Genomic DNA, 25,013 nt, shown 5'->3' with positions numbered 1-25,013 from the left:
TTATATGTAGCAGGTATTATATGTAGCAGGTATTATGTGTAGCAGGTATTGAAGGTCATTTAGACAGGTCACAGTAATAACCGTCGCTGAATCACACAAGTAAATACTTTCAAGGTTTGGCACACTAGAAAAGACTCTCTGGAACATGATAGTTTTATCTCTGGTATGTTTGTTAGGTTATGTTCAGACAACTTGTGAGCCTAGTTTCATTTTACTTTTCAGTCATTACCATAAGGGAGGACATAAGGAGGACCCGACCAGCAGTAACTTATCGTAATTTTGTGTTCAAATATATGTTATGGTAGTATGTAATCTATTAATATTTTCTGTTTGAGCTTGAGAATTAAAAATCAAAGGGTGATGGGATTTGCATTGCATTATGTAATGTATTATGTAACACCCTCTCTGTAATGTAACTAAAACTAATCTTTAAAGCCAACATTAATGAAAATACATGCATTCAAAATGCTGCAGTTCAATATCAAGTCTATCACCTATTATCACAAATTATTACCGTACCATTTTTTCTGTTATTTGAGTGATGACTCACACTGCCGTTGAAAAAATAATACAATTCTTTCATTAGGCTACCAATCACTGACTACACTTGATTGAACATCTCAGTACCAGTTGCTATTAACGTCTGAGACCTAACGCACACAACAAAACTGATATATTACACTAGAGACAACCACAGACAACTGAAAAATTGCACCAAAAACAACCATAAACAACTGATACATTACACCAGAGACAACCACAAACAACTGATAAATTACACCAGAAACAACTGATACATTACACCAGAGACAACCACAAACAACTGATACATTACACCAGAGACATCCACAAACAACTGATATATTACACCAGAGACGACCACAAACAACTGATACGTTACACCAGAAACAACCACAAACAACTGATACATTACACCAGAGACAACCCCAAACAACTGATATATTTCACCAGAGACAACCACAAACAACTGATATATTACACTAGAGACGAGCACAAAACAACTGGTGTGCTGTAATTGAACCATGAGAACTGACATACTGCAACAGATTAAACATGTAACAACCAAGACTCCGTTAGTTATGAACTGGAACAATCTTCAAGTTAGAGACCAGCAAAGGACATAAGTAAAATGTGCATCATCTGAATATTCCTTGTAATATTAAATTTAGCTCTGAGCTACAACTCTGCAACTACATCTGTGAAATGACTGTATCTGAGACAAATTGCTTATTGCTGCTAAACCAGTGTCTTGGTTTACTCCATGATAAGGATGCTATAGAATTGTATTGAACAGCAAATCTTGGCTTTTTATAATAGTATTTCAGAACTATGCTTGCACTCTATGCTTAGCCAACCTGCTGTGTTTCCTAAATGCTGGCTCAACAATATCGCTGCTAAACATGTATATCAGTGACCACAGTGCTTCAGTGATCCTGTGTCATAACAACGTTCACACTATCATAAGCCTATCCATTCACACCAAGGAAAAGTCTGCACCATAGCGTTATCACTATACAATGCGATCGCAGAAAGGATGAACTACAGTTATAAAACTGCAACAACTGTCTTGAAAGAAAATACAGATCAACCAACCACCATTGCTGAACTGGTAGACATCGAACATGCTGCTGTAGATGACCAGAGAACTATTGAAAAGCTGACAGCTGCAAACTTTTTCGACGTAACCGCTTTGCCTCGACGATACCATCGGTTTCCAGGGCACATAGTTGAAGGAAATTCGGTGAGAGGGCAACAATGCCGACATACTCATATAGTGTGAATGAGCCTTAGTTGGCAAGAACACCACTAAAAATGAAAAACTCTGGCAGCGATGCTTGAGGTTAAAAGTTTGCAGAAGTGATGATTTAGACTTTACCAGGAAAGTATTTGAAGCAAACATCTCGTAGGAAAATTAATTATAAGATTTACAGACTTATACACAAAAGAGCCACTACAAGCGATATACTATCGTCTGCAAAACATTGCCATATTTGGCATGTTACAGTCAAAGTATATTCTTTGTATTTTTGTCAGTTGTGACAATCAACAGCAACTATATTATAGGTTATGACAGCAACTAGAAGTAATAACTAGCAACAACAAAGGAAACCTTACAGCAACTTTGTTAAAAGCTGAAGTGTGGAGCGAGATGAGCTATGTTATCATGACTCATGCCTATTTTGGCAAAGATGAATCACAATAATTAATCAACAGATGGTGGTGATGAGAGTTGGGTTGCCCTTAGTCATGTAACAGGCATGGATATTGACCAGAGTAGCTAAGTTCTCCTGAGTGGAACTGTTTATAATTACAAATTTGCTGTTCACATCAAGCAGCAACAGCAATGATGTGCTATAAAAAAATAGTAGCAACTGGGAATAAACAACTGGTATAAACAGAGTCACTCAAGTTTCCTGTTAATGTGTGTTAAGAGAAATCCATTGTAAAGCCATATACTAAGTCAGGGGTCTGTCTGTCGCATCTGATTGAGACTAGCCTGGTGTGCAGCAGAAGTATCCACCCTCATCACTTCTCTCAGTAACATAGTAGCATAGCTTGAAGAAGGCAGGCTAAATTCCAGAATTAGAGCTTGAAATTTTCCCGAATGTTTAATCACTAGACTCTGGATGAATAAAGAAATTTTTTTGACAAATTTCATGACTGATGAAGGACAACAGTGATTAGGAACAACAGTGATTAGGGACAACAGTGATTAAGGACAACAGTGATTAGGTACAACAGCGATTAGGAACAACAGCGATTAGGGACAACAGTGATTAGGGACAACAGTGATTAGGGACAACAGTTATTAGGGACAACAGTGATTAGGTACAACAGTGATTACCTACAACAGTGATTAGGGACAACAGTGATTACCTACAACAGTGATTAGGGACAACAGTGATTAGGGACAACAGTGATTAAGGACAACAGCAATTAGGGACAACAGTGATTAGGGACAACAGTGATTAGGGACAACAGTGATTAGGGACAACAGCGATTAGGGACAACTGTGATTAAGGACAACAGTGATTAGGTACAACAGTGAATCGGTACAACAGTGATTAGGGACAAGTGATACACGGGTCTGTTCTTGTGAATACGGTATAAATAACTGTTTTCATACCAACCCATCACCTTTTGCCTTTATGACTTTACACAAGAAAACAATTATATGCAATCTTCAAACATACTTCTACACATAGACATCTACCTACAGAGGTCTATGCCCATACATCTACCTACAGAACTCGATGCGCAGAAATCTACCTACAGAGCTTTATGCGCAGACATCACCTACAGAGCTTTATACACAGACATCTACCTATAGAGCTCTATGTGCAGACATATATCTACAGAACTGCGCACAGACATCTACCTACAAAGCTCTATGCCGAGAAATCTACTTACAGAACTCTATGCACAGACATCTGCTACAGAACTATGCCCAGACATCTACCTATAGAGCTTTATGCACAGACATTTGCCTACAGAACTTTATGCGCAGTTAATCTAGCTACAGAGCTCTATGCCCAGACATCTACCTACAAAACTCTATGTACAGACATATACCTACACAGCCCTATGCCAAGACAATTACCTACAGAACTCTATGCACAGACATCTACCTACTAATGATTTTCAAGCACACCACTTTATGCAGAGTATCAATGAAACGATAGAATGATTGATATAGTTAAATATTGTAATTACAACCATGAACTGATAATTTCAGCACACCTAATTTTTTTATAATTCTTGATGAACTGCAATAGCAAGAAAAAGATAAAGGCTGCACCTTCTTGTTGAGTATGTCCAGGTCGGACTGTACCAACTCCTCAGTAACATCATCGTAATGGGAGAGTGATGAGGAGAGTTGCTTTGGTTTAACCACCAGGTGTCGGTATGAACCAGGCAGACTGTATTCTTTCAACTAAATGTGAGAGACTAAGAGTAGTCAAGGACCTCAACTACCGTAAAACTTGTATTTGAATGCCACCTTAATTTGAACGCCAGCTCTGTTTGAGCGGCATCCCTGTTTGAGTGCCACTATGGGGAAAAGAGTTGAAAGATAGAGCACCACCCTTTAATGGAAAGCCACTTCTATTTGACTGATACTATTTGACATTTTTAATCTTTACGAACCAATAATAGCAAATGATCAAGAGAAAATAGTCCAAAAAACGTACCAATAATGGCTCAATTACATCAATAACAATTAATTCGTTCATTGTTTCTGTTTGTATCGAAGTCCGTTTTTCAACTCTAAGTCTTTAGGTTTTTCATTAGAAACTTTGATTGCAACATACAACATTATTGAAATAATTAGTAACTGTATTGTGAGCGAAAAGCTTTTCGCTTTTATGATGAAAAATTCGCTACATTTTGAGGTTATTTTAATTACAAGCGGTTTCGCTTTATTTGCACTAGAACTAACTATTCAAAATGGCATCGAGTAAGTTTTGCTTTGCTAAAAAATTGTTTAGATGCTAATATCGACTAGCTCAACTGTGCAAAAGACGGGTTGAGGTTAGAAGATATTGTCACAGTATTGATCAGCCAGAAGAATGTGAAATGGTTCCAAAGAGAAACAACAATCAGAACGCAACTGGACGAGCAGACAAAGCTAAAATTTTTGTTTTAAAATGTTAACTTTAGCTGCTGCGTGTATTATAGTTATGGTTTGTTTATATCCCTTGTTCTTAATATATATTTGTAGTATTTGGTAGATTATTATTATAAAGCTTACAAATTTGCAGATTAATAGCATATTATTAGATAGCATGATTGCGGAAATCTGAACTCAGCTTAAAATGGATCGAGCCTCAAAACTCCAGTTCTATTGCACATAAAAATCTAGTTTTGGCTGCAAACTATAGCAAACATATCGACGAGTGTAATGAGCTTTTATGCAACCTTGTTAAATGTAGCTATAGAATGAAAATTTGCCTTCAAATTTAAAAATGAAATAAAAAACTTTAAAGCTTCAACAAGTTGCAGCGCAGATTATGAGATCATCATATATTATTAGGTTCGTTAATAAGATCAAAGGTTAATTGCAAGCAATAGATATAAACCGCGAGAAATATGTATCAGCGTCCTCATGTATAGTTTCTTAAAGTCTGCGACAAGTTGGAGGTTAGTAAGCAGATTTATTGCATTCACAAGGGCTACTATCGCACCGCCCAAAGGAGAGTGTAAAATATAGGCGACATAAGATTTAACCGTAAAAGGGTTAAATTGATCTTCTGGACATTTTGACGAAGTGTTTGAAAAATAGAGCGTCACCGTTTAGTTGACCATTATATCTAAGAAAGCGCCATTCAAAGGAAAAGGTTGATAAATAGAATGCTATGGTGTTCAAATAAAGGTTTTACAGTATGTCCAATTTGAGACAAAGCAAAATAAACAATGCTTTTGTGTACCTTTACTTTACCTTTTACTATAATAAGAGCTGTGTCAACCAATTCATCCGAAGCTACAGTTGGTGGTTGGTAAAAAATATTGCATCATGTAGGATTCAAACTCACAACACTTAGCTTACCGACACTCTTACTACTGCACCAATCAACCACCTTTTGGAAGCAGCACTTAGCTTACTATACTAACACTCTTACTACTGCACCAATCAACCACCTTTTGGAAGCAGCACTTAGCTTACTATACCGACACTCTTACTACTGCATCAATCAACCACCTTTTGGAAGCAACACTTAGCTTACTATACCAAGACTCTTACTACTGCACTGATCAACCACCTTTTGGAAGCAGCACTTAGCTTACTATACCGACACTCTTACTACTGCACCAATCAACCACCTTTTGGAAGCAGCACTTAGCTTACTATACCAAGACTCTTACTACTGCACTGATCAACCACCTTTTGGAAGCAGCACTTAGCTTACTATACCGACACTCTTACTACTGCACCAATCAACCACCTTTTGGAAGCAGCACTTAGCTTACTATACCGACACTCTTACTACTGCACCAATCAACCACCTTTTGGAAGCAGCACTTAGCTTACTATACCGACACTCTTACTACTGCACCAATCAACCACCTTTTGGAAGCAACACTTAGCTTACTATACCGACACTCTTACTACTGCACCAATCAACCACCTTTTGGAAGCAACACTTAGCTTACTATACCGACACTCTTACTACTGCACTGATCAACCACCTTTTGGAAGCAGCACTTAGCTTACTATACCGACACTCTTACTACTGCACCAATCAACCACCTTTTGGAAGCAACACTTAGCTTACTATACCGACACTCTTACTACTGCACTAATCAACCACCTTTTGGAAGCAACACTTAGCTTACTATACCGACACTCTTACTACTGCACCAATCAACCACCTTATAGAAGCAACACTTAGCTTACTATACCAACACTCTTACTACTGCACCAATCAACCACCTTATAGAAGCAGCACTTAGCTTACTATACCGACACTCTTACTACTGCACTAATCAACCACCTTTTGGAAGCAACACTTAGCTTACTATACCGACACTCTTACTACTGCACCAATCAACCACCTTTTGGAAGCAACACTTAGCTTACTATACCGACACTCTTACTACTGCACCAATCAACCACCTTATAGAAGCAGCACTTAGCTTACTATACCGACACTCTTACTACTGCACTAATCAACCACCTTTTGGAAGCAACACTTAGCTTACTATACCGACACTCTTACTACTGCACCAATCAACCACCTTTTGGAAGCAACACTTAGCTTACTATACCGACACTCTTACTACTGCACCGATCAACCACCTTTTGGAAGCAGCACTTAGCTTACTATACCAACACTCTTACTACTGCACTGATCAACCACCTTTTGGAAGCAGCACTTAGCTTACTATACTAACACTCTTACTACTGCACTGATCAACCACCTTTTGGAAGCAGCACTTAGCTTACTATACTAACACTCTTACTACTGCACTGATCAACCACCTTTTGGAAGCAGCACTTAGCTTACTATACCAACACTCTTACTACTGCACCAATCAACCACCTTTTGGAAGCAACACTTAGCTTACTATACTAACACTCTTACTACTGCACCAATCAACCACCTTTTGGAAGCAACACTTAGCTTACTATACCGACACTCTTACTACTGCACCAATCAACCACCTTTTGGAAGCAGCACTTAGCTTACTATACCGACACTCTTACTACTGCACTAATCAACCACCTTTTGGAAGCAACACTTAGCTTACTATACCGACACTCTTACTACTGCACCAATCAACCACCTTTTGGAAGCAGCACTTAGCTTACTATACCGACACTCTTACTACTGCACTAATCAACCACCTTTTGGAAGCAACACTTAGCTTACTATACCGACACTCTTACTACTGCACCAATCAACCACCTTTTGGAAGCAACACTTAGCTTACTATACCGACACTCTTACTACTGCACCAATCAACCACCTTTTGGAAGCAGCACTTAGCTTACTATACCGACACTCTTACTACTGCACCAATCAACCACCTTTTGGAAGCAACACTTAGCTTACTATACCGACACTCTTACTACTGCACCAATCAACCACCTTTTGGAAGCAACACTTAGCTTACTATACCGACACTCTTACTACTGCACCAATCAACCACCTTTTGGAAGCAACACTTAGCTTACTATACCGACACTCTTACTACTGCACCAATCAACCACCTTTTGGAAGCAGCACTTAGCTTACTATACCGACACTCTTACTACTGCACCAATCAACCACCTTTTGGAAGCAACACTTAGCTTACTATACCGACACTCTTACTACTGCACCAATCAACCACCTTTTGGAAGCAACACTTAGCTTACTATACCGACACTCTTACTACTGCACCAATCAACCACCTTTTGGAAGCAGCACTTAGCTTACTATACCAACACTCTTACTACTGCACCAATCAACCACCTTTTGGAAGCAGCACTTAGCTTACTATACCGACACTCTTACTACTGCACTAATCAACCACCTTTTGGAAGCAGCACTTAGCTTACTATACCAACACTCTTACTACTGCACCAATCAACCACCTTTTGGAAGCAGCACTTAGCTTACTATACCGACACTCTTACTACTGCACCAATCAACCACCTTTTGGAAGCAACACTTAGCTTACTATACCAACACTCTTACTACTGCACCAATCAACCACCTTTTGGAAGCAGCACTTAGCTTACTATACCGACACTCTTACTACTGCAACAATCAACCACCTTTTGGAAGCAACACTTAGCTTACTATACCGACACTCTTACTACTGCACCAATCAACCACCTTTTGGAAGCAACACTTAGCTTACTATACCAACACTCTTACTACTGCACCAATCAACCACCTTTTGGAAGCAGCACTTAGCTTACTATACCAACACTCTTATTACTGCACCAATCAACCACCTTTTGGAAGCAACACTTAGCTTACTATACCGACACTCTTACTACTGCACCAATCAACCACCTTTTGGAAGCAGCACTTAGCTTACTATACCGACACTCTTACTACTGCATCAATCAACCACCTTTTGGAAGCAACACTTAGCTTACTATACCAACACTCTTACTACTGCACTAATCAACCACCTTTTGGAAGCAGCACTTAGCTTACTATACCAACACTCTTACTACTGCACCAATCAACCACCTTTTGGAAGCAACACTTAGCTTACTATACCGACACTCTTACTACTGCACCAATCAACCACCTTTTGGAAGCAACACTTAGCTTACTATACTAACACTCTTACTACTGCACCAATCAACCACCTTTTGGAAGCAGCACTTAGCTTACTATACCGACACTCTTACTACTGCACCAATCAACCACCTTTTGGAAGCAGCACTTAGCTTACTATACCGACACTCTTACTACTGCACTAATCAACCACCTTTTGGAAGCAGCACTTAGCTTACTATACCAACACTCTTACTACTGCACCAATCAACCACCTTTTGGAAGCAGCACTTAGCTTACTATACCGACACTCTTACTACTGCACCAATCAACCACCTTTTGGAAGCAGCACTTAGCTTACTATACCAACACTCTTACTACTGCACCAATCAACCACCTTTTGGAAGCAGCACTTAGCTTACTATACCGACACTCTTACTACTGCACCAATCAACCACCTTTTGGAAGCAGCACTTAGCTTACTATACCGACACTCTTACTACTGCACTAATCAACCACCTTTTGGAAGCAGCACTTAGCTTACTATACCGACACTCTTACTACTGCACCAATCAACCACCTTTTGGAAGCAACACTTAGCTTACTATACCAACACTCTTACTACTGCACTAATCAACCACCTTTTGGAAGCAGCACTTAGCTTACTATACTAACACTCTTACTACTGCACTAATCAACCACCTTTTGGAAGCAGCACTTAGCTTACTATACCGACACTCTTACTACTGCACCAATCAACCACCTTTTTGGAAGAATTGTAGCTATAGTAATTACATCTAATGATCTCAGGGCATATTAGAATGCCAGTGCATGATCAGTAATGTAAACGATAACAAGGCGAGAATGATGCATGCACAGAACCATAAACCTATTAACTATACAATAACTTTATTAACTATATATACTATGAACTATTAACTGTATAGTTAAAAGGTCTATGTACAGAACAAACAGTACTAAAAGCTTAAACAAAAACTAACATGCAGATATTTAATAAAACGAGTTGTCATGTGCTGAGATCAGTTATTTGAGAGGTAAGTAAGAGGCAGGTAACTAGTACAATTTTATTGAGCTGAGTAAGAAAAACATCATTAAACGGCCAAAGCCTATACTTCACTGCTAACTACTACTCTACTATCTACAGTAACTCTACTAACTGCAGTAACTCTACTATCTACAGTAACTCTACTAACTGCAGTAACTTTACTAACTACAGAAACTCTACTAACTACAGTGACTCTACTAAATAAGGTAACTCTACTAACTCTAGTTACCCTGCTAACTAAGGTAATTCTACTAAGTAAGGTAACGCTACTAACTATGGTAACTCTACTAACTATGCTAACCTTACTAACTAAAGTAACTCTACTAACTACAGTAACTCTACTAACTGCAGTAACTCCACTAACTAAGGTAACTCTACTAAGGTAACTTTACTAACTACGGTAACTCTACTAACTATGACAATTCTACCAACTACAGTAACTTTACTATGGTAACTCTACTAACTATGGTAACTCTACTATCTAAGGTAACTTTAACTACAGTAACTCTACTAACTACAGTACCTCTACTAACTATAGTAACTCTGATAACCACAGTAACCATAAGGAGAACTACAAAAGAAATTAACTACACAGAAACCATAAGTCATATTATGAAAATTTAATAACTTTAGATGTCGAATTGAACGCTGGCTGCAATACAGTGTAACATGATGAGGTGAAGGGAAGTTGAGATTTGAGTGTGATGAAATCAAAATAGGCATTATAGACGGCGAATCCGCGTAACGTGACAGAGAGTCGATTGCAAGGATATCCTATCATACTTCCACATTTCTCGTTCAATATTTGTGTCACTGGAGGGGAGTCTCAAATGTTTACCAAAATTGCAAGTTCAAGCAACAATAAGCAGAACACTTACTTCACCAACAATGTTCATTACCTAAAACTGAACCAACATACACAACTTGAAGTCTTAAAAGGAACAACATGGCTGAAGGAACAAGGGCTAGGTTTTAATTAGCTACTACTTCGCCAAATACCAATTGCGTGAGTCTTCTAGAAATAATACTAGAGAGTTGGCAAGGCGCTAAAGGAGTGAAGTGCGTAGTATGTCTGGCTAGTAAAAAGAAGCTGTCTAGAAAACTATTATTAACAAAGCTAAACAAGCCGAGAAAACTCTCAAGCTTCAACCAAAGAAAAACAGAATGAAGACTTACTTTTCCAGCACATTTGAGAGAGGTTATTGATAAGTTCTGTTCTTTCAATAATTCTGTTATCATCTCTCCTGTCTGCAATAATACATACAGCGATGCCATTACAAGAATGCATTAACATATAGCAAATATTGATGGGCTAAATCAAATTTGACAAACTGCGTGGCTGAAAAATAGCAAACTACAAAATGTATCATAAATTGGCTGATAAAAGATGCACAACCTCATTCTCAGGCAGTATTATGTTGTAACCAGGCAATGGAATGACGACGTCATAAATCGTGTAGTTTTTAAGTTCATCTGCTGACAGATGACGAACTTGAGACTTTGTGAGTTGTTCTCTGTCGATGATATTATCCTCTTCGGAGTTGTGGGTGGATGAATTATAATCTGGCAAAGATGGAGACAATAAATAACTAAAACAAGAAATAAAATCAAGTTTTACGCTGATAGTGGGTTCATGGATAGTAAATAAGCCTTACCAATGGTGAACAATGAGCACTATGTAATCCTCAACAACACTAAACAATGAATGACTAAAGGCAAACTGAAATGTCAAAAATACCCTCAAGTTTTTCCTTCTACCTTATCATAGAGAGAGAATGACAAAAATGTTTCACTCTTAGCAAAAGGACAGACGGATGAGGCGAACTTACCCTTGATATAAATAAGGTCACCTGCGAGAGGCATTAGGCCATACTTCTGTATCCTGAGTGAGGCGACCCTATTCCAAATAAGACTCTGGTAGCTATGCAGGTAGAGGAGCCGGGTTGTTCTGCAATACAGGCTAAAGGACGTTACTATGAGTTACTAGTAGATATATACCTATGCATGACTCAATGAGTTACTAGTACATATATACCTATCACGATGAACTAGATTTTTGCGAAAGTTTTATACATATATAACAAGTATAATGCTACATAAACGTTGTTTTTTCTTTCACAAGTGCGGCAAAATAGATTAACGTTCATTTGAGAACTTGCCCGACAACACATGGCATATGGAATTTTTTACGTCATAGGAAGCAAAAACTTCACATACATTTTTGACGTTATCTGGAATTTACGTTATGGGAGGTAGACATTATAGGAACGTCTATTTTATATACTATTACTATCATATAAACATATTACGCAAGCATTATTTAACAAATGCAAATGCTTGTCTTTGACAAGCATTTGCATTGCTAATAAATTCGACAATAAATACATTGTCCTCAGTCATTTAACACTCATGAGTGGCAGTTTCAGCCATTTGACACTCATGATCGGCAGTCTCAGCCATTTGACACTCATGATCGGCAGTCTCAGCCATTTAACAGTCATGAGTGGTAGTCTCTGTCATTTAACACTCATGAGTGGCAGTCTCAGTCATTTAACACTCATGAGTGGCAGTCTCAGTCATTTAACACTCGTGAGTGGCAGTCTCAGTCATTTGACACTCATGAGTGACAGTTTCAGCCATTTGACACTCATGATCGGCAGTCTCAGCCATTTGACACTCATGATCGGCAGTCTCAGCCATTTAACAGTCATGAGTGGTAGTCTCTGTCATTTAACACTCATGAGTGGCAGTCTCAGTCATTTAACACTCATGAGTGGCAGTCTCAGTCATTTAACACTCGTGAGTGGCAGTCTCAGTCATTTGACACTCATGAGTGACAGTCTCAGCCATTTAACACTCATGAGTGACAGTCTCTGTCATTTGACACTCATGAGTGGCAGTCCCTGTCATTTAACACTCATGAGTGGCAGTCTCTGTCATTTGAAACTCATGAGTGGCAGTCTCTGTCATTTAACACTCATGAGTGGCAGTCTCTGTCATTTAACACTCATGAACGGCAGTCTCTGTCATTTGACACTCATGAGTGACAGTCTCAGCCATTTGAAACTCATGAGTGGCAGTCTCAGTCATTTGACACTCATGATTGGCAGTCTCTGTCATTTAACACTCATGAGTGGCAGTCTCTGTCATTTAACACTCATGAATGGCAGTCTCTGTCATTTAACAGTCATGAGATGAAACAGTGTCTCATTTGGAATGTCAAAACTCAAACTCAATGTCAAACATCAGCAATCAGAGCCTGCACTGCCCAAGTGTTGATAATATCACCAGTAACATAAGTCCACACGATTTGTTCACTAATCAACTCGGGTAGTTCCAGCACCTGCATTTATTCATTCCATATATTTATTATAGACAATATGAATGACAGAATCAATAAGGCCATTTTCAAACAGTCATTTGAAAATGAGTGGGCAGAACATGCAAGCACAGCTATGCATAGTCCGGTGTTCACACCGAATGCCAACAGTTTGGCTATTGGCAAGTGTGCAAGCAATAAATTAAATGTACTATCGTTAAGAGAATGTGTAAAATATTCATCTAGAACAGAGACCACATACGCTGGGCAATTAAGTATATGTCACTAACTGCTCAGTACTCAACCATAAGATGTGTATGATACACACACTATTGTAAACACACCTATGCTGGTGCATTCTTATATATTTTTGTTACATTCATTACTGTTTCCATGCTTTAAATGCATTCGGAGTTTCTTTCACTCCAAATCATAGAAATGGTGAAATCAGAACGGATTCCACTCCATTTTGCAAAGGCGTACGCTGTTAGATTATTATTCGACTTCATAGAAACGCTCACTGATGATGGATTCAAATCGATAATACCTAGTAAAGCTCTCCCCAATGGAGGTGTAAAAGTTCAGCACATTTCATCATACTACCATGTTGGTATATTCTAATTATTATTGCCAACAATAGGTATGAGGATGAGATAATTACCTTTTTATTTATTTTATTACCTTATTCATTAAAAAACTGAACCTACCGATTGTACAGATTCCCACTGCACCGGGGCCGGCCTTTTCCTAGGCTTAACTCTTCTAACATAAAAAAGGTTTTTTATTTTACTAGAAGTAATTGTTGTTAATGCGGTCTTTAAAGTAATAACGGTATAGCAAGTTGTAAATTCTGTTGCTATTTTGTGATATAGAGGAATAATAATACTATTAATAACAAATAAAATTCTGATAAGGTATACTCGCTGAGTTAGTGCAATGAGTGTACAAAGTGTGAATTGAAAAGTGACCGTGACTCGAAAGCGAGTCCACTTTAACAAGTTCTGATTTGGGGAGTGCATCGCTAATCGTGGTAAAATTGATTAAGTGCAACTCTGAATCGTAGAAATGGTAGGGTGCAAATTCGTCGGCAGAGGTAAACTCCAAATCCATTTGAAGCATGGAAACCCAGTGAATGCTAACTGTGGCTATTGGAAAAAGCTTCTCTAGAATTGACTAGAATGTAAAGGATTTGAATAAACCATTCTCAATTAGCCTCTTATTATCCACACCAACAATATGCAGCAAGAGACTTTATAAACTTACCTTGGAATAGCAGCAAGTGCGGAGTGTAGACTGTCTTCGCTGGAGCTGACAACTCCTTGCATTAGCCTCCTTTCTATATTACACGACTTAGGAAGCTTCAGTAGGGCCTCCTTAGCATTTCGTTTTTCTACCCAAGCTATTTTAGCCTCAGTTGCTTGAGGCAGCTCGCCGTCTCGACTAGCCATTATAAGATCAATGGCTTTTGTTAATAAGCCTTTCAATATGTGCAAGCCAATCTAAAACAAAACCGAAAATACTTTCACTCCCTTCCGAGGAACAGGTATAGAAGACTGCAAAATTCCTTTTATCTCTTTTGTCAAAGACGATGTGCACTTAATCTTGCTTGTTAATGTCAATAATGGTTGATTGAAATTTTCCTTTAAAAAAACCAGGCAGACGAAAAAATATTATGGAAGAGGTAGAACATAACCTAGCGACTGATCAGTAGTACAAGGTAGAACATAACCTAGCGACTGATCAGTAGTACAAGGTATAACATAACCTAGTAACCGATTAGTAGTACAAGGTATAACATAACCTAGCGACTGATCAGTAGTACAAGGTATAACATAACCTAGCGACTGATTAGTAGTACAAGGTATAACATAACCTAGCGACTGATCAGTAGTACAAGGTATAACATAACCTAGTAACTGATCAGTAGTACAAGGTATAACATAACCTAGTAACTAATTAGTAGTACAAGGTACAACATAACCTAGCGACTGATCAGTAGTACAAGGTAGAACATAACCTAGTAACTGATCCATAGTACAAGGTGTAATATAACCTAGTAACTAATCAGTAGTACAAGGTATAACATAACCTAGTAACCGATTAGTAGTACAAGGTATAACATAACCTAGCGACTGATCAGTAGTACAAGGTAGAACATAACCTAGTAACTGATCCATAGTACAAGGTGTAATATAACGTAGTAACTAATCAGTAGTACAAGGTGTAATATAACCTAGTAACTAATCAGTAGTACAAGGTATAACATAACCTAGTAACCGATTAGTAGTACAAGGTATAACATAACCTAGTAACTAATTAGTAGTACAAGGTACAACATAACCTAGCAACTGATCAGTAGTACAAGATATAACATAACCTAGTAACTGTTCAGAAGTACAAAGTATAACATAACCCAGTGATTGGTCAACATGGTACCACATAACTCAGTGATTGGTCAACATGGCACCACATGCTACTACAAACAAAACCCGACTAACTTCATATGTAGGAGTTGATGTCGTCCCAAACCTCTGCATACCAAAGTAGTTGATGAACCCTAAACTCTGGAGAGACTGTGTCATGTCGAATACATTGTCAGTAGTTGTTTCCACATTCCTCACAACTACCTTAAAGCGATTTCCGGCCAGCTGACCCAAAGAAATCTTTTCCTGTATAAAACATAAAACTTACTAAAACTTGATTGTCTGAATGAGCATTACTTAGCCTGTCTCGACAAACTGTTGTTGTTTGTGGAGTTGTCCCCCGTAGAGCGGAGAAAGCAAAACAACAACTTGTCACAATACGCACTGCACCTGATGCATCAGCTGCACTGAAAGGGAGTTGTTCTCTTCCGTCTTTGCAGCTCGGCTGCTATGTTATTTTGGTCGCTCCATTGGTAATCATAACGGATTCGGCCCAAAATTTTAAGTAGAAAAAGATAAGACACAAATGTTTAACCAGAGACCAGTCTCTGCGATAAACTTTAGTAGAACTTAAGAATAAAATTAATTAAAAATAAAATCAATAAAAACAAATAAAACTGACTGATACAAAAATACAAATAAAACTGACTGAGCACACAAATAACAACATGTTTAGTTGCTGTTGTTGCCTAAGTTCTCAAGTTCTATTAACTTTAGTTTACCGCAGAGACTGGTCTCTGGTTAAACATTTTTGTTATTTTTTTCTACAGAAGATTTTGGGCTAAATCCGTTATGATTATCAATGGAGCGACCGAAATAACATCGCAGCCAAGCCGCACAGACGAAAGAGAACCACTCCCTTGCAGTGCAGCTGATGCAACAGGTGCAGTGCGTATTGTGACAAGCTGTTGTTTTGCTTGCTCCGCTCGTCAGGAGACAACTCCGCAAAAACAACAGTTTGTCAAGATAGGCTAAGCATTACTGCACAAGGCAAGAAATAGGGCAGTCAATAGACTGATAATAGATATTACTGTTCAGAGACCAAGGCTTGAGATATGTAAAGGGGCTAACTAACCTTGGAGTATTCAAAGTTCCCTAAGACCATGCCACGCAACTTGGTATTCGTCTTCTCAAGTTTCCTAGCGTCGACCTTGAACAGACTGACTCTCTGACTAGTCTTTGCTCGACGATCCTTCGTCCCGGCGTAGTTAAACTGTTGGGCCTTAATACCCGAGTATTTAGAGATGATGTCTATCGCTTCCATCGTGTCCTTAAACCAGGTGCCAACAACAGCCAATTACAAAACAATGTTGCTTCAAGCTTGTGCCAAGTAACATTGCAAAATGAGACATTCTATAAAAATACAAACGTTTGGAACAGTATCGGTGCTTCATCAATGAATTTTATCATTACATAGTAGGCATAATAATATTACTAACTGTAGTTTGGTCAGATGACTCCAATTATTCACACACTTCTTTATTAAAAGGTCAAAGCAGCAAAAGTCAAAGTTAAACTACAACTTTTAAATTTCGTATCATGAGAAAAGTGTTTTGTTGAAATAAATTAGGAGAAAAAAGAAAACTGTAAATGTGTTTAAATGCAAATGTGAAATCATTAGCAAGTAATGGCTAAATATAGTCTGTTTAGCTATGATTACAATGAAAAATTACTTGGTATACGATTATATATGATTTTCATTCGTTTCAGTGTTGGCATCATAAGGTGAAAATATCGTATAGAGTGGTAGAGAAACTCTTAATAATTATCTAATGCAATTACCTCCTGTTGAAAATTATCATCATTAGAAAATAGTAACAAAACCATATGTTAACCTTAGTAACTATAGTTACCTACAATATCTTTAGCGCATTTTGTGGGTATGATTTGACAAAAAATATAGCATTACAATGCAGTAAGTGAAGAGTTTTTACCTTCAAGATAGACGTGTAACATAAACGCTGAATCTAACTTATATGAAATGAGCTTACTAAAAACATACTTGAAAGGAGATTTTGTATTTTAGTAAACTTTTAACTAAAACTTTTAACTAAAACTTTTAACTAAAAGTTTTATCATTTTATCTGTTTGCAAACCTGAATCTGTTAGCATGACGAATGATGATGAACTGAGATATGATAGCCAAATTTTAATTTCAAGTAAAATCATTCTTGATACCATTTTAAGGAAAACAAATTAGCCCTAGTACAACGGAAGAGGAAAAAGCATCGCATTTCAAAGAGCTCAAAGAGTTGGTAGAGTTTCAATTAATATGTCATTTTGGGTGTGAAAGCGAAAAAGAATGTATATGCTATGTAGTAAGAGCTATGTAATGCAAGAGCTTACAGGGTCTCGTGATTAGTGCACTGCATTGCAAAACTGTGGTCGCAATCTTTGAGAGTACAAGTTCAGCAGAATATTAAATTATAATCCCAAAGTTTTAATAGCTATAACTAGACATACTGGAAGAAAAACGACAGAAAACAAGCTTTGAGAAATATATATATAGATGTACATACATTTCAAATAATAAAATATGTATACCGTGTAGATATGTACATGTATATATATCATATACACACATGCCCATATATAAATGTATATCCTATATATAAACTATAATGTGGAGCGATAAGAGCCTTTTGATACTTACCAAGCTTAGCAAAGGTAAGTTGAGGCTTGCTCTCATTCATCTCTATATTACCGTACATTTCAATGCAGACTATGACTATGCAGACTATGCTTTTCTACTGCAGCTCATTCACTACTCCATTCAATTGTACAGAGAAAGATAATGATTCAGAAAGCTTTATGATTTGATATATCATGCATCTTAAACAAGGTCGTCTGGAGGTAATAAATGCAAAACGCAACTCGATAATAACTCATTTCCAATTGCAAAAATTCAAGTGCCAATAGTACATTGCCCATAGTACATTGCCCATAGTACATTGCCCATAGCACATTGCCCATAGTACATTGCCCATAGCACATTGCCCATAGTACATTGCCCATAGCACATTGCCCATAGTACATTGCCCATAGTACATTGCCCATAGTACATTGCCCATAGCACATTGCCGATAGTCAGTTGCCAACAGTACATTGCCGATAGTCAGTTGCCGATAGGGTAGTCAGGCGGTTAAACCTACAGCCAGTTATAAGGCTAAAAGGACGATAACTCCCTCTTCTCATTTACCTCTGCTACAAGTGCATGACAAACTATTATGGATGATTTTATAAAGAATCCTGTTCTCATGTACTAGTTGCCTAGTATATAGAATCTCATGTACTAGTTGCCTAATACATAGCATCTCATGTACTAGTTACCTATTATATAGAATCTCATGTACTAGTTGTCTATTATATAGAATCTCATGTACTAGTTGCCTAATACATAGCATCTCATGTACTAGTTACCTATTATATAGAATCTCATGTACTAGTTGTCTATTATATAGAATCTCATGTACTAGTTGTCTATTATATAGAATCTCATGTACTAGTTGCCTATTATATAGAATCTCATGAACTAGTTACCTATTATATAGAATCTCGTGTACTAGTTACCTATTATATAGAATCTCATGTACTAGTTACCTATTATATAGAATCTCATGTACTAGTTACCTATTATATAGAATCTCATGTACTAGTTGCCTATTATATAGAATCTCATGTAATAGTTGCCTATTATATAGAATCTCATGTACTAGTTACCTATTATATAGAATCTCATGTACTAGTTGTCTATTATATAGAATCTCATGTACTAGTTGCCTATTATATAGCATCTCATGTACTAGTTGCCTATTATATAGCATCTCATGTACTAGTTACCTATTATATAGAATCTCATGTACTAGTTACCTATTATATAGAATCTCATGTACTAGTTGCCTATTATATAGAATCTCATGTACTAGTTGCCTATTATATAGAATCTCATGTACTAGTTGCCTATTATATAGCATCTCATGTACTAGTTACCTATTATATAGAATCTCATGTACTAGTTGCCTATTAAATAGAATCTCATTTACTAGTTGCCTATTATATAGAATCTCATGTACTAGTTGCCTATTATATAGAATCTCATGTACTAGTTGCCTATTATATAGAATCTCATGTACTAGTTGCCTATTATATAGAATCTCATGTACTAGTTACCTATTATATAGCATCTCATGTACTAGTTGCCTATTATATAGAATCTCATGTACTAGTTGCCTATTATATAGAATCTCATGTACTAGTTGCCTATTATATAGCATCTCATGTACTAGTTACCTATTATATAGAATCTCATGTACTAGTTGCCTATTAAATAGAATCTCATTTACTAGTTGCCTATTATACTTAAAGGTTAACTTGCAACAAAATTCACATTACCCTTATTTGATATGAAAAGATTCACCATGTTTTACTCTGTTGTGTTGTAGGTGCAAAATATGTGAAAAGGTGATTACAAGCTCTTAAAAGCTCAAAAACGAACAGAAAATCGCAGCCACACGAAACCGCTGTAGTTTGGATTCCCTTTCCAAAATGGCTCAAATGTGATGTAGTTGTGAGAGATGGTTTCTGTTTACATTTTCTTGCAACCCTATTCGTCGAAATATTTTCACAAATATACTTCACGCATTCAATAAAACTATGTCTATTGTTCTTACGCGTCTGTTTTATCGTCATCGTAATGCTGTCACTTTTAGGAGTGATATCTTATAACTTACCGTAAAAATTCGTTTAATTTTTTAGCCTTAGCTTGAAGGAGTACATATCATTGTCTGATAATCATGACGAGCCTGTTGTTCACTTGCGATAATGGAAAAGTGCTGCAGAAATTATTTGCGAAGTATTGGGTCACATAATCAGATTACGACTTGCCGATTAGACCAGGCCGAAAAACAACTGTAAAGTAGCGAGCATCTATATTTGATACGGGGTCTTCGGTAAAACCCGAAGTGTTTGTCATAAACTAGTACTACGATAAGTTTTATATTGAGCTTTGTATTGGCCTTTCAATTCACGTGTGAACATACGTGACAAGTCGATCATCAAATTTCGTGGTTACGTCAGAGAAATAAATAGATTCTAATCTACGGCGGCTTTTCGTTTTTGCGCTTTTAAGAGCTTGTAATCACTTTTCCACACATTTGGCACCTACAACACAACAGAGTAAGACATGGTGAATCTTTTGATACCAAATAACTGTAATGTGAATTTTGTTGAAAGTCACCCTTTAACTAGTGAAACATTCCCCTTGCATTCAACTATCACTCAGACGAGCTGTCAGTAATAAATGCCAGTAATAACTGTCAGTAATAACTGAAGAAGCACAAGTAGAATGATCGAGCTGCGAACTAGAAATTGTGATTACCTTGAACTCCTTGTAGAGCGTAAATCTCAAATGCTGTCGATCTTTAGGCCACGCAGCCTCCCTCTTCGTTCTGCTTGCTCCGGATTTTAGCTTAAACTCTAAGTATTTCACCCCTTCCACTTCTACACAGTTGCTATCCATCCCAGTAAAATGGTCCTGTTCAATGGAGAAAGATGAGCACAAACCCACGTGAAACATGTGACTACACATGTTTAAATCATTAACTTGTGAAAAGAAAATGTAGCCAGGTATGAAATAAAAATCTTAGAAATCTTTGTGAATTTTACTAAAATTTTAAAGGTTTAAGTGAACATAAATTTAGTACACTAAAAGATTATGATGAAAAGCACAAGGCAAGATGAAAAGCACTCCAAAGACAGGTTGTGTGCTGCAGCATCTCCGATTACAGCAAGAAGTAACGTGTCTGTGTTGCGGCCGCTGCATAAGGATATTTACCGGAGCCATTCTAAAGCAAGAAAAAAATTGACAAACCTTTATATACACATGAATTGCCTTCCTTTCTGCTTTCACGGGTGCTTCTATTTTAACACATTTTTCCTTTTCATCATCTTCTACCAGATCTTTTAGCTCCTTCTAAACTTAAATAATCTCAAAATATTATAACTGTGCAGGAACCCATAGAATCATAGGATAACCACTTAGGATCATAAACCTATGGGCACTCGCCCCCATGAGTCTATGATCCTGTATGTCAATGATTTTGTGAGTCTATGATCCTGTGAGCATATGATCTTATGAGATCATGATTTTGCAGGTCTATGGTTTTATGGGTCTATAATTTTATGGCTTCATTATTCTATGACGCTACGAGTCTCTAATTCTATGGGTCTTTAATTCTATGGGTCTATTCAATTCTATGGGTCTATAATGCTATGGGCATACAAGTCTATGGGTCTATAATTCCATGGGCATATAATTCTATGGGTCTTTAAATCTATGAGTCTACGAGTCTATAATTATGTGGGTCTATTATTCTATATTCATATAATTTTACGAGTCTATAATTTTATGAGTCTATAATTCTATGGGTCTATAATTCTATATTCATATAACTCTATGGGTTTTTAATTTTATGGATCTATGATTCTACGTACAAGTGCAGACTATATGAAGAATAGTTTAACCAGTTCCATGCCATTAGTAAAATTTCTCTTTTAGCAAGTGATCCAAGGATAAAAATATAGTAAGGGTAAATCCAATGCGCGTGATACCTGAAAACAGCCTATCATGGTTTATATACAAGCTTATATATACCTTCGTGTGGTAGCTGAGAGGAGAGACTGAATACAGAGGACTGAGTAGAGGAGAGACTGAATACAAGGCCATTAATATCAACTTAAAATTTTATGCTTCAACTCAACAATTTAATACGAAAGGACAGTTAGTGCACCTGACAAAGTGCAAATAGTAAACTAGAGTTCATTGGTTGATACAGGGCAAGTAGTAAACTAGAGTTCATTGGTTGATACAGTACAAATAGTAAACTAGAGTTCATTGGTTGATACAGGGCAAGTAGTAAACTAGAGTTCATTGGTTGATACAGTACAAATAGTAAACTAGAGTTCAATGGTTGATACAGTACAAATAGTAAACTAGAGTTCATTGGTTGATACAGTGCAAATGGTTGATCATAAGGCTGACTACACGTGCTTAACACTGACCAACACGGCTGCAGGTATTGGACAAACATCGCCACTATCTGACTTTCGACTTGTATCATCTGTTTGTGAGATACCGATGCAATCTTTTGCAGACATCGTTGTTAGCCTCACAACCTCACCATTCATGTCTACCTCATTGACGATGAAGTCTGAAAATCTCTGTTTTACAACCCCTTTAATTAAACAAGCATTATATAAAATACACAAAATATGTGCACACATACCCACACATCAGATAATATGTGCTCATATATCAGATAATATGTGCACACATACCCACATATCAGATAACATGTGCTCATATACCAGATAATATGTGCTCATATATCAGATAATATGTGCACACATACCCACACATCAGATAATATGTGCTCATATACCCACATATCAGATAATATGTGCTCATATATCAGATAATATGTGCGCACATACTCATATATCAGATAATATGTGCACACATACTCATATATTAGATAATATGTGCACACATACTCATATATCAGATAACATGTGCACACATACTCATATATTAGATAACATGTGCACACATACTCATATATCAAATAATATGTGCACACATACTCACGTATCAAATGATATGTGCACACATACTCATATATCAGATAATATGTGCACATATACTCATATATCAGATAATATGTGCACACATACTCATATATCAAATAATTTGTCACAAGTAGCTGGCCACTTTATGCTCATGTTCCAGGTATATGAAATACTTTTAACAATTTACTTCTGCGAGATTTTCAAAAATATTTCTTTTTGATAACATATTACTTGAGTGGCATTTCAATCTCTGCTGGTAGTTCCAACAAGTAACCTTACTTATTATGGGTTGAAACTTTTTAGTGATTGTAGAAAGTGACCTCACCTACTATGGGTTTAAACCCGCTAGTGATGTAGCAAATAATCCCAACATCAGCCTCCCTCAAATGTCCTCGTCTCTCTTTTGAACTACTCTCAGCGATCTAAAGAAATGCTATCTATATAACCTGCTAACACAACTGCAGAAAGATCCGTAGATTCTTATCATATATCTGTTGAGCTTTTTAAAAAAACACTTGAAACTTTAGGTGTTAGAATACTATTCCACATAAACTTACACTCAATTTCACGAACGTAACTTGTTAGACTCCAATTAGCTCTATCTCCTGCATCACATAAAGCTATCATAAGACAGTCATCTCTCATTTTTTGCGATTAATTTGGACTGGCACCACCCTTATCTCCTTTTTATGGGCAACACAAGCGGTAAAATATGTTCAAAGAGCACAAAATAGCAAGCTACTTAAACGAAGGGAGACAGAGGCTGAGCTGTGAAGTTTCTTCGCTTTGACATGGAAATGCACGCACACCTGTCATGCTTGGGTGATGCATTTCTGCCTACCAATTTTTATTCTTTGATAAATATTTTAGAAGAACTGTGGGCAAGTGAAACTGCGGAAAGTGAAATGCCAACCGGCAAAAGATCAATGTAATGCAACTAGTAAGCAAACTGCCTTCAATTTCTGTAGCTTAATAGTTGAAACTTGAAAGTTTAAAATTTGAGCCACAGAATGTTTTAAACTCACCAGCTTTTTGTTAGCCTCACGTGAAGAAACATCCTCATCTTCTACTTTCGGCTTTTTGGTCGGTGGTTCTTCCATTTCTACCTAAGGACTAATCATAGGGTGTGCTTTTAAAAACTAAAGTAACTTGCTAAGCGATTTTGGTGTCTAAAATATAACATATGCATTAAGTGCTGAAGTGACGATGATATGCAATAAATATATTATTCTTTGCTATCTCTGCTTAGTGAACAAGCTAGGAATTACTTCTCAGAAGCCTGACCAGCATTGGAGGGATAGTCATCTAACTTTAAAAAAGCTCATCCATGTTAAATAAACAATGTAGATCAGTCTGCACTTTGAAATTCAATTGCCTAACTGAGGGTTAGTGAGTGATATGTTTTGCTGTCTCAATTAGCATGAAAATAAATATTCTCACGTTCGATCTTTTGGAAATATTTTTCATATGTCCGCATGCATTTTGCTAAAGTTTTTAGCTCAAAATCCCAATTAAGATGAATCAGGTTTGACCAATCAGTAAATGAGTTTCAAAGAAACATTTGAACCATTTTCACAGTAGCTGTTAAGTTGAATTCAAATGACTAAATAAAAGTTGTGCTGCAACTCGGATGTATAGAAATCTTTAGAGTTTGATTGAGGCAAGTCAAACGATGTGTACAGTGATGCAGTTAACAAATTCGATGAGCCCGTGAAAAACCATCAACTGTTGTCCACTGGCTAGTATCAACTATGCAGTGTATGATGATTTCATGGATTAAGCCTTCTTGCTCAGCATTGATGATCAGATGACAAGTAACTGGTGATGGAGATGCTGATGAT

General features: G+C 37.1%; 1 protein-coding gene across 2 annotated transcripts; it reads right to left on the bottom strand.

Annotated features, from left to right (window-relative positions):
• Positions 1-2,033: 2,033 nt before the first annotated feature.
• LOC137404238 (pseudouridylate synthase 7 homolog) lies at positions 2,034-24,286 on the bottom strand. Of its 2 annotated transcripts, XM_068090402.1 has the most exons (13): positions 24,198-24,286; positions 23,498-23,594; positions 22,606-22,778; positions 21,416-21,517; positions 20,924-21,079; positions 16,622-16,816; positions 15,622-15,792; positions 14,387-14,622; positions 11,634-11,752; positions 11,201-11,367; positions 10,981-11,052; positions 3,821-3,955; positions 2,034-2,644 (listed from the first exon to the last, which is right to left on the bottom strand). In XM_068090402.1, the coding sequence occupies exons 1-13, from the start codon at positions 24,270-24,272 to the stop codon at positions 2,483-2,485; spliced, it is 1,860 nt and encodes a 619-aa protein (XP_067946503.1). In that variant the 5' UTR covers positions 24,273-24,286; the 3' UTR covers positions 2,034-2,482. The 2 variants fall into 2 exon arrangements, with proteins under 2 accessions (XP_067946503.1, XP_067946504.1); XM_068090403.1 differs by lacking the exon at positions 16,622-16,816.
• Between the last annotated feature and the right edge of the window lie 727 nt (positions 24,287-25,013).

The sequence above is a fragment of the Watersipora subatra genome, chromosome 9 (assembly GCF_963576615.1).
Source record: "Watersipora subatra chromosome 9, tzWatSuba1.1, whole genome shotgun sequence".
Classification (NCBI taxonomy): Eukaryota; Metazoa; Bryozoa; class Gymnolaemata; order Cheilostomatida; family Watersiporidae; genus Watersipora; species Watersipora subatra.
The sequence above is the reverse complement of the archived record's forward strand: the minus strand, read 5'-3'. Positions and strand labels throughout refer to the sequence as shown.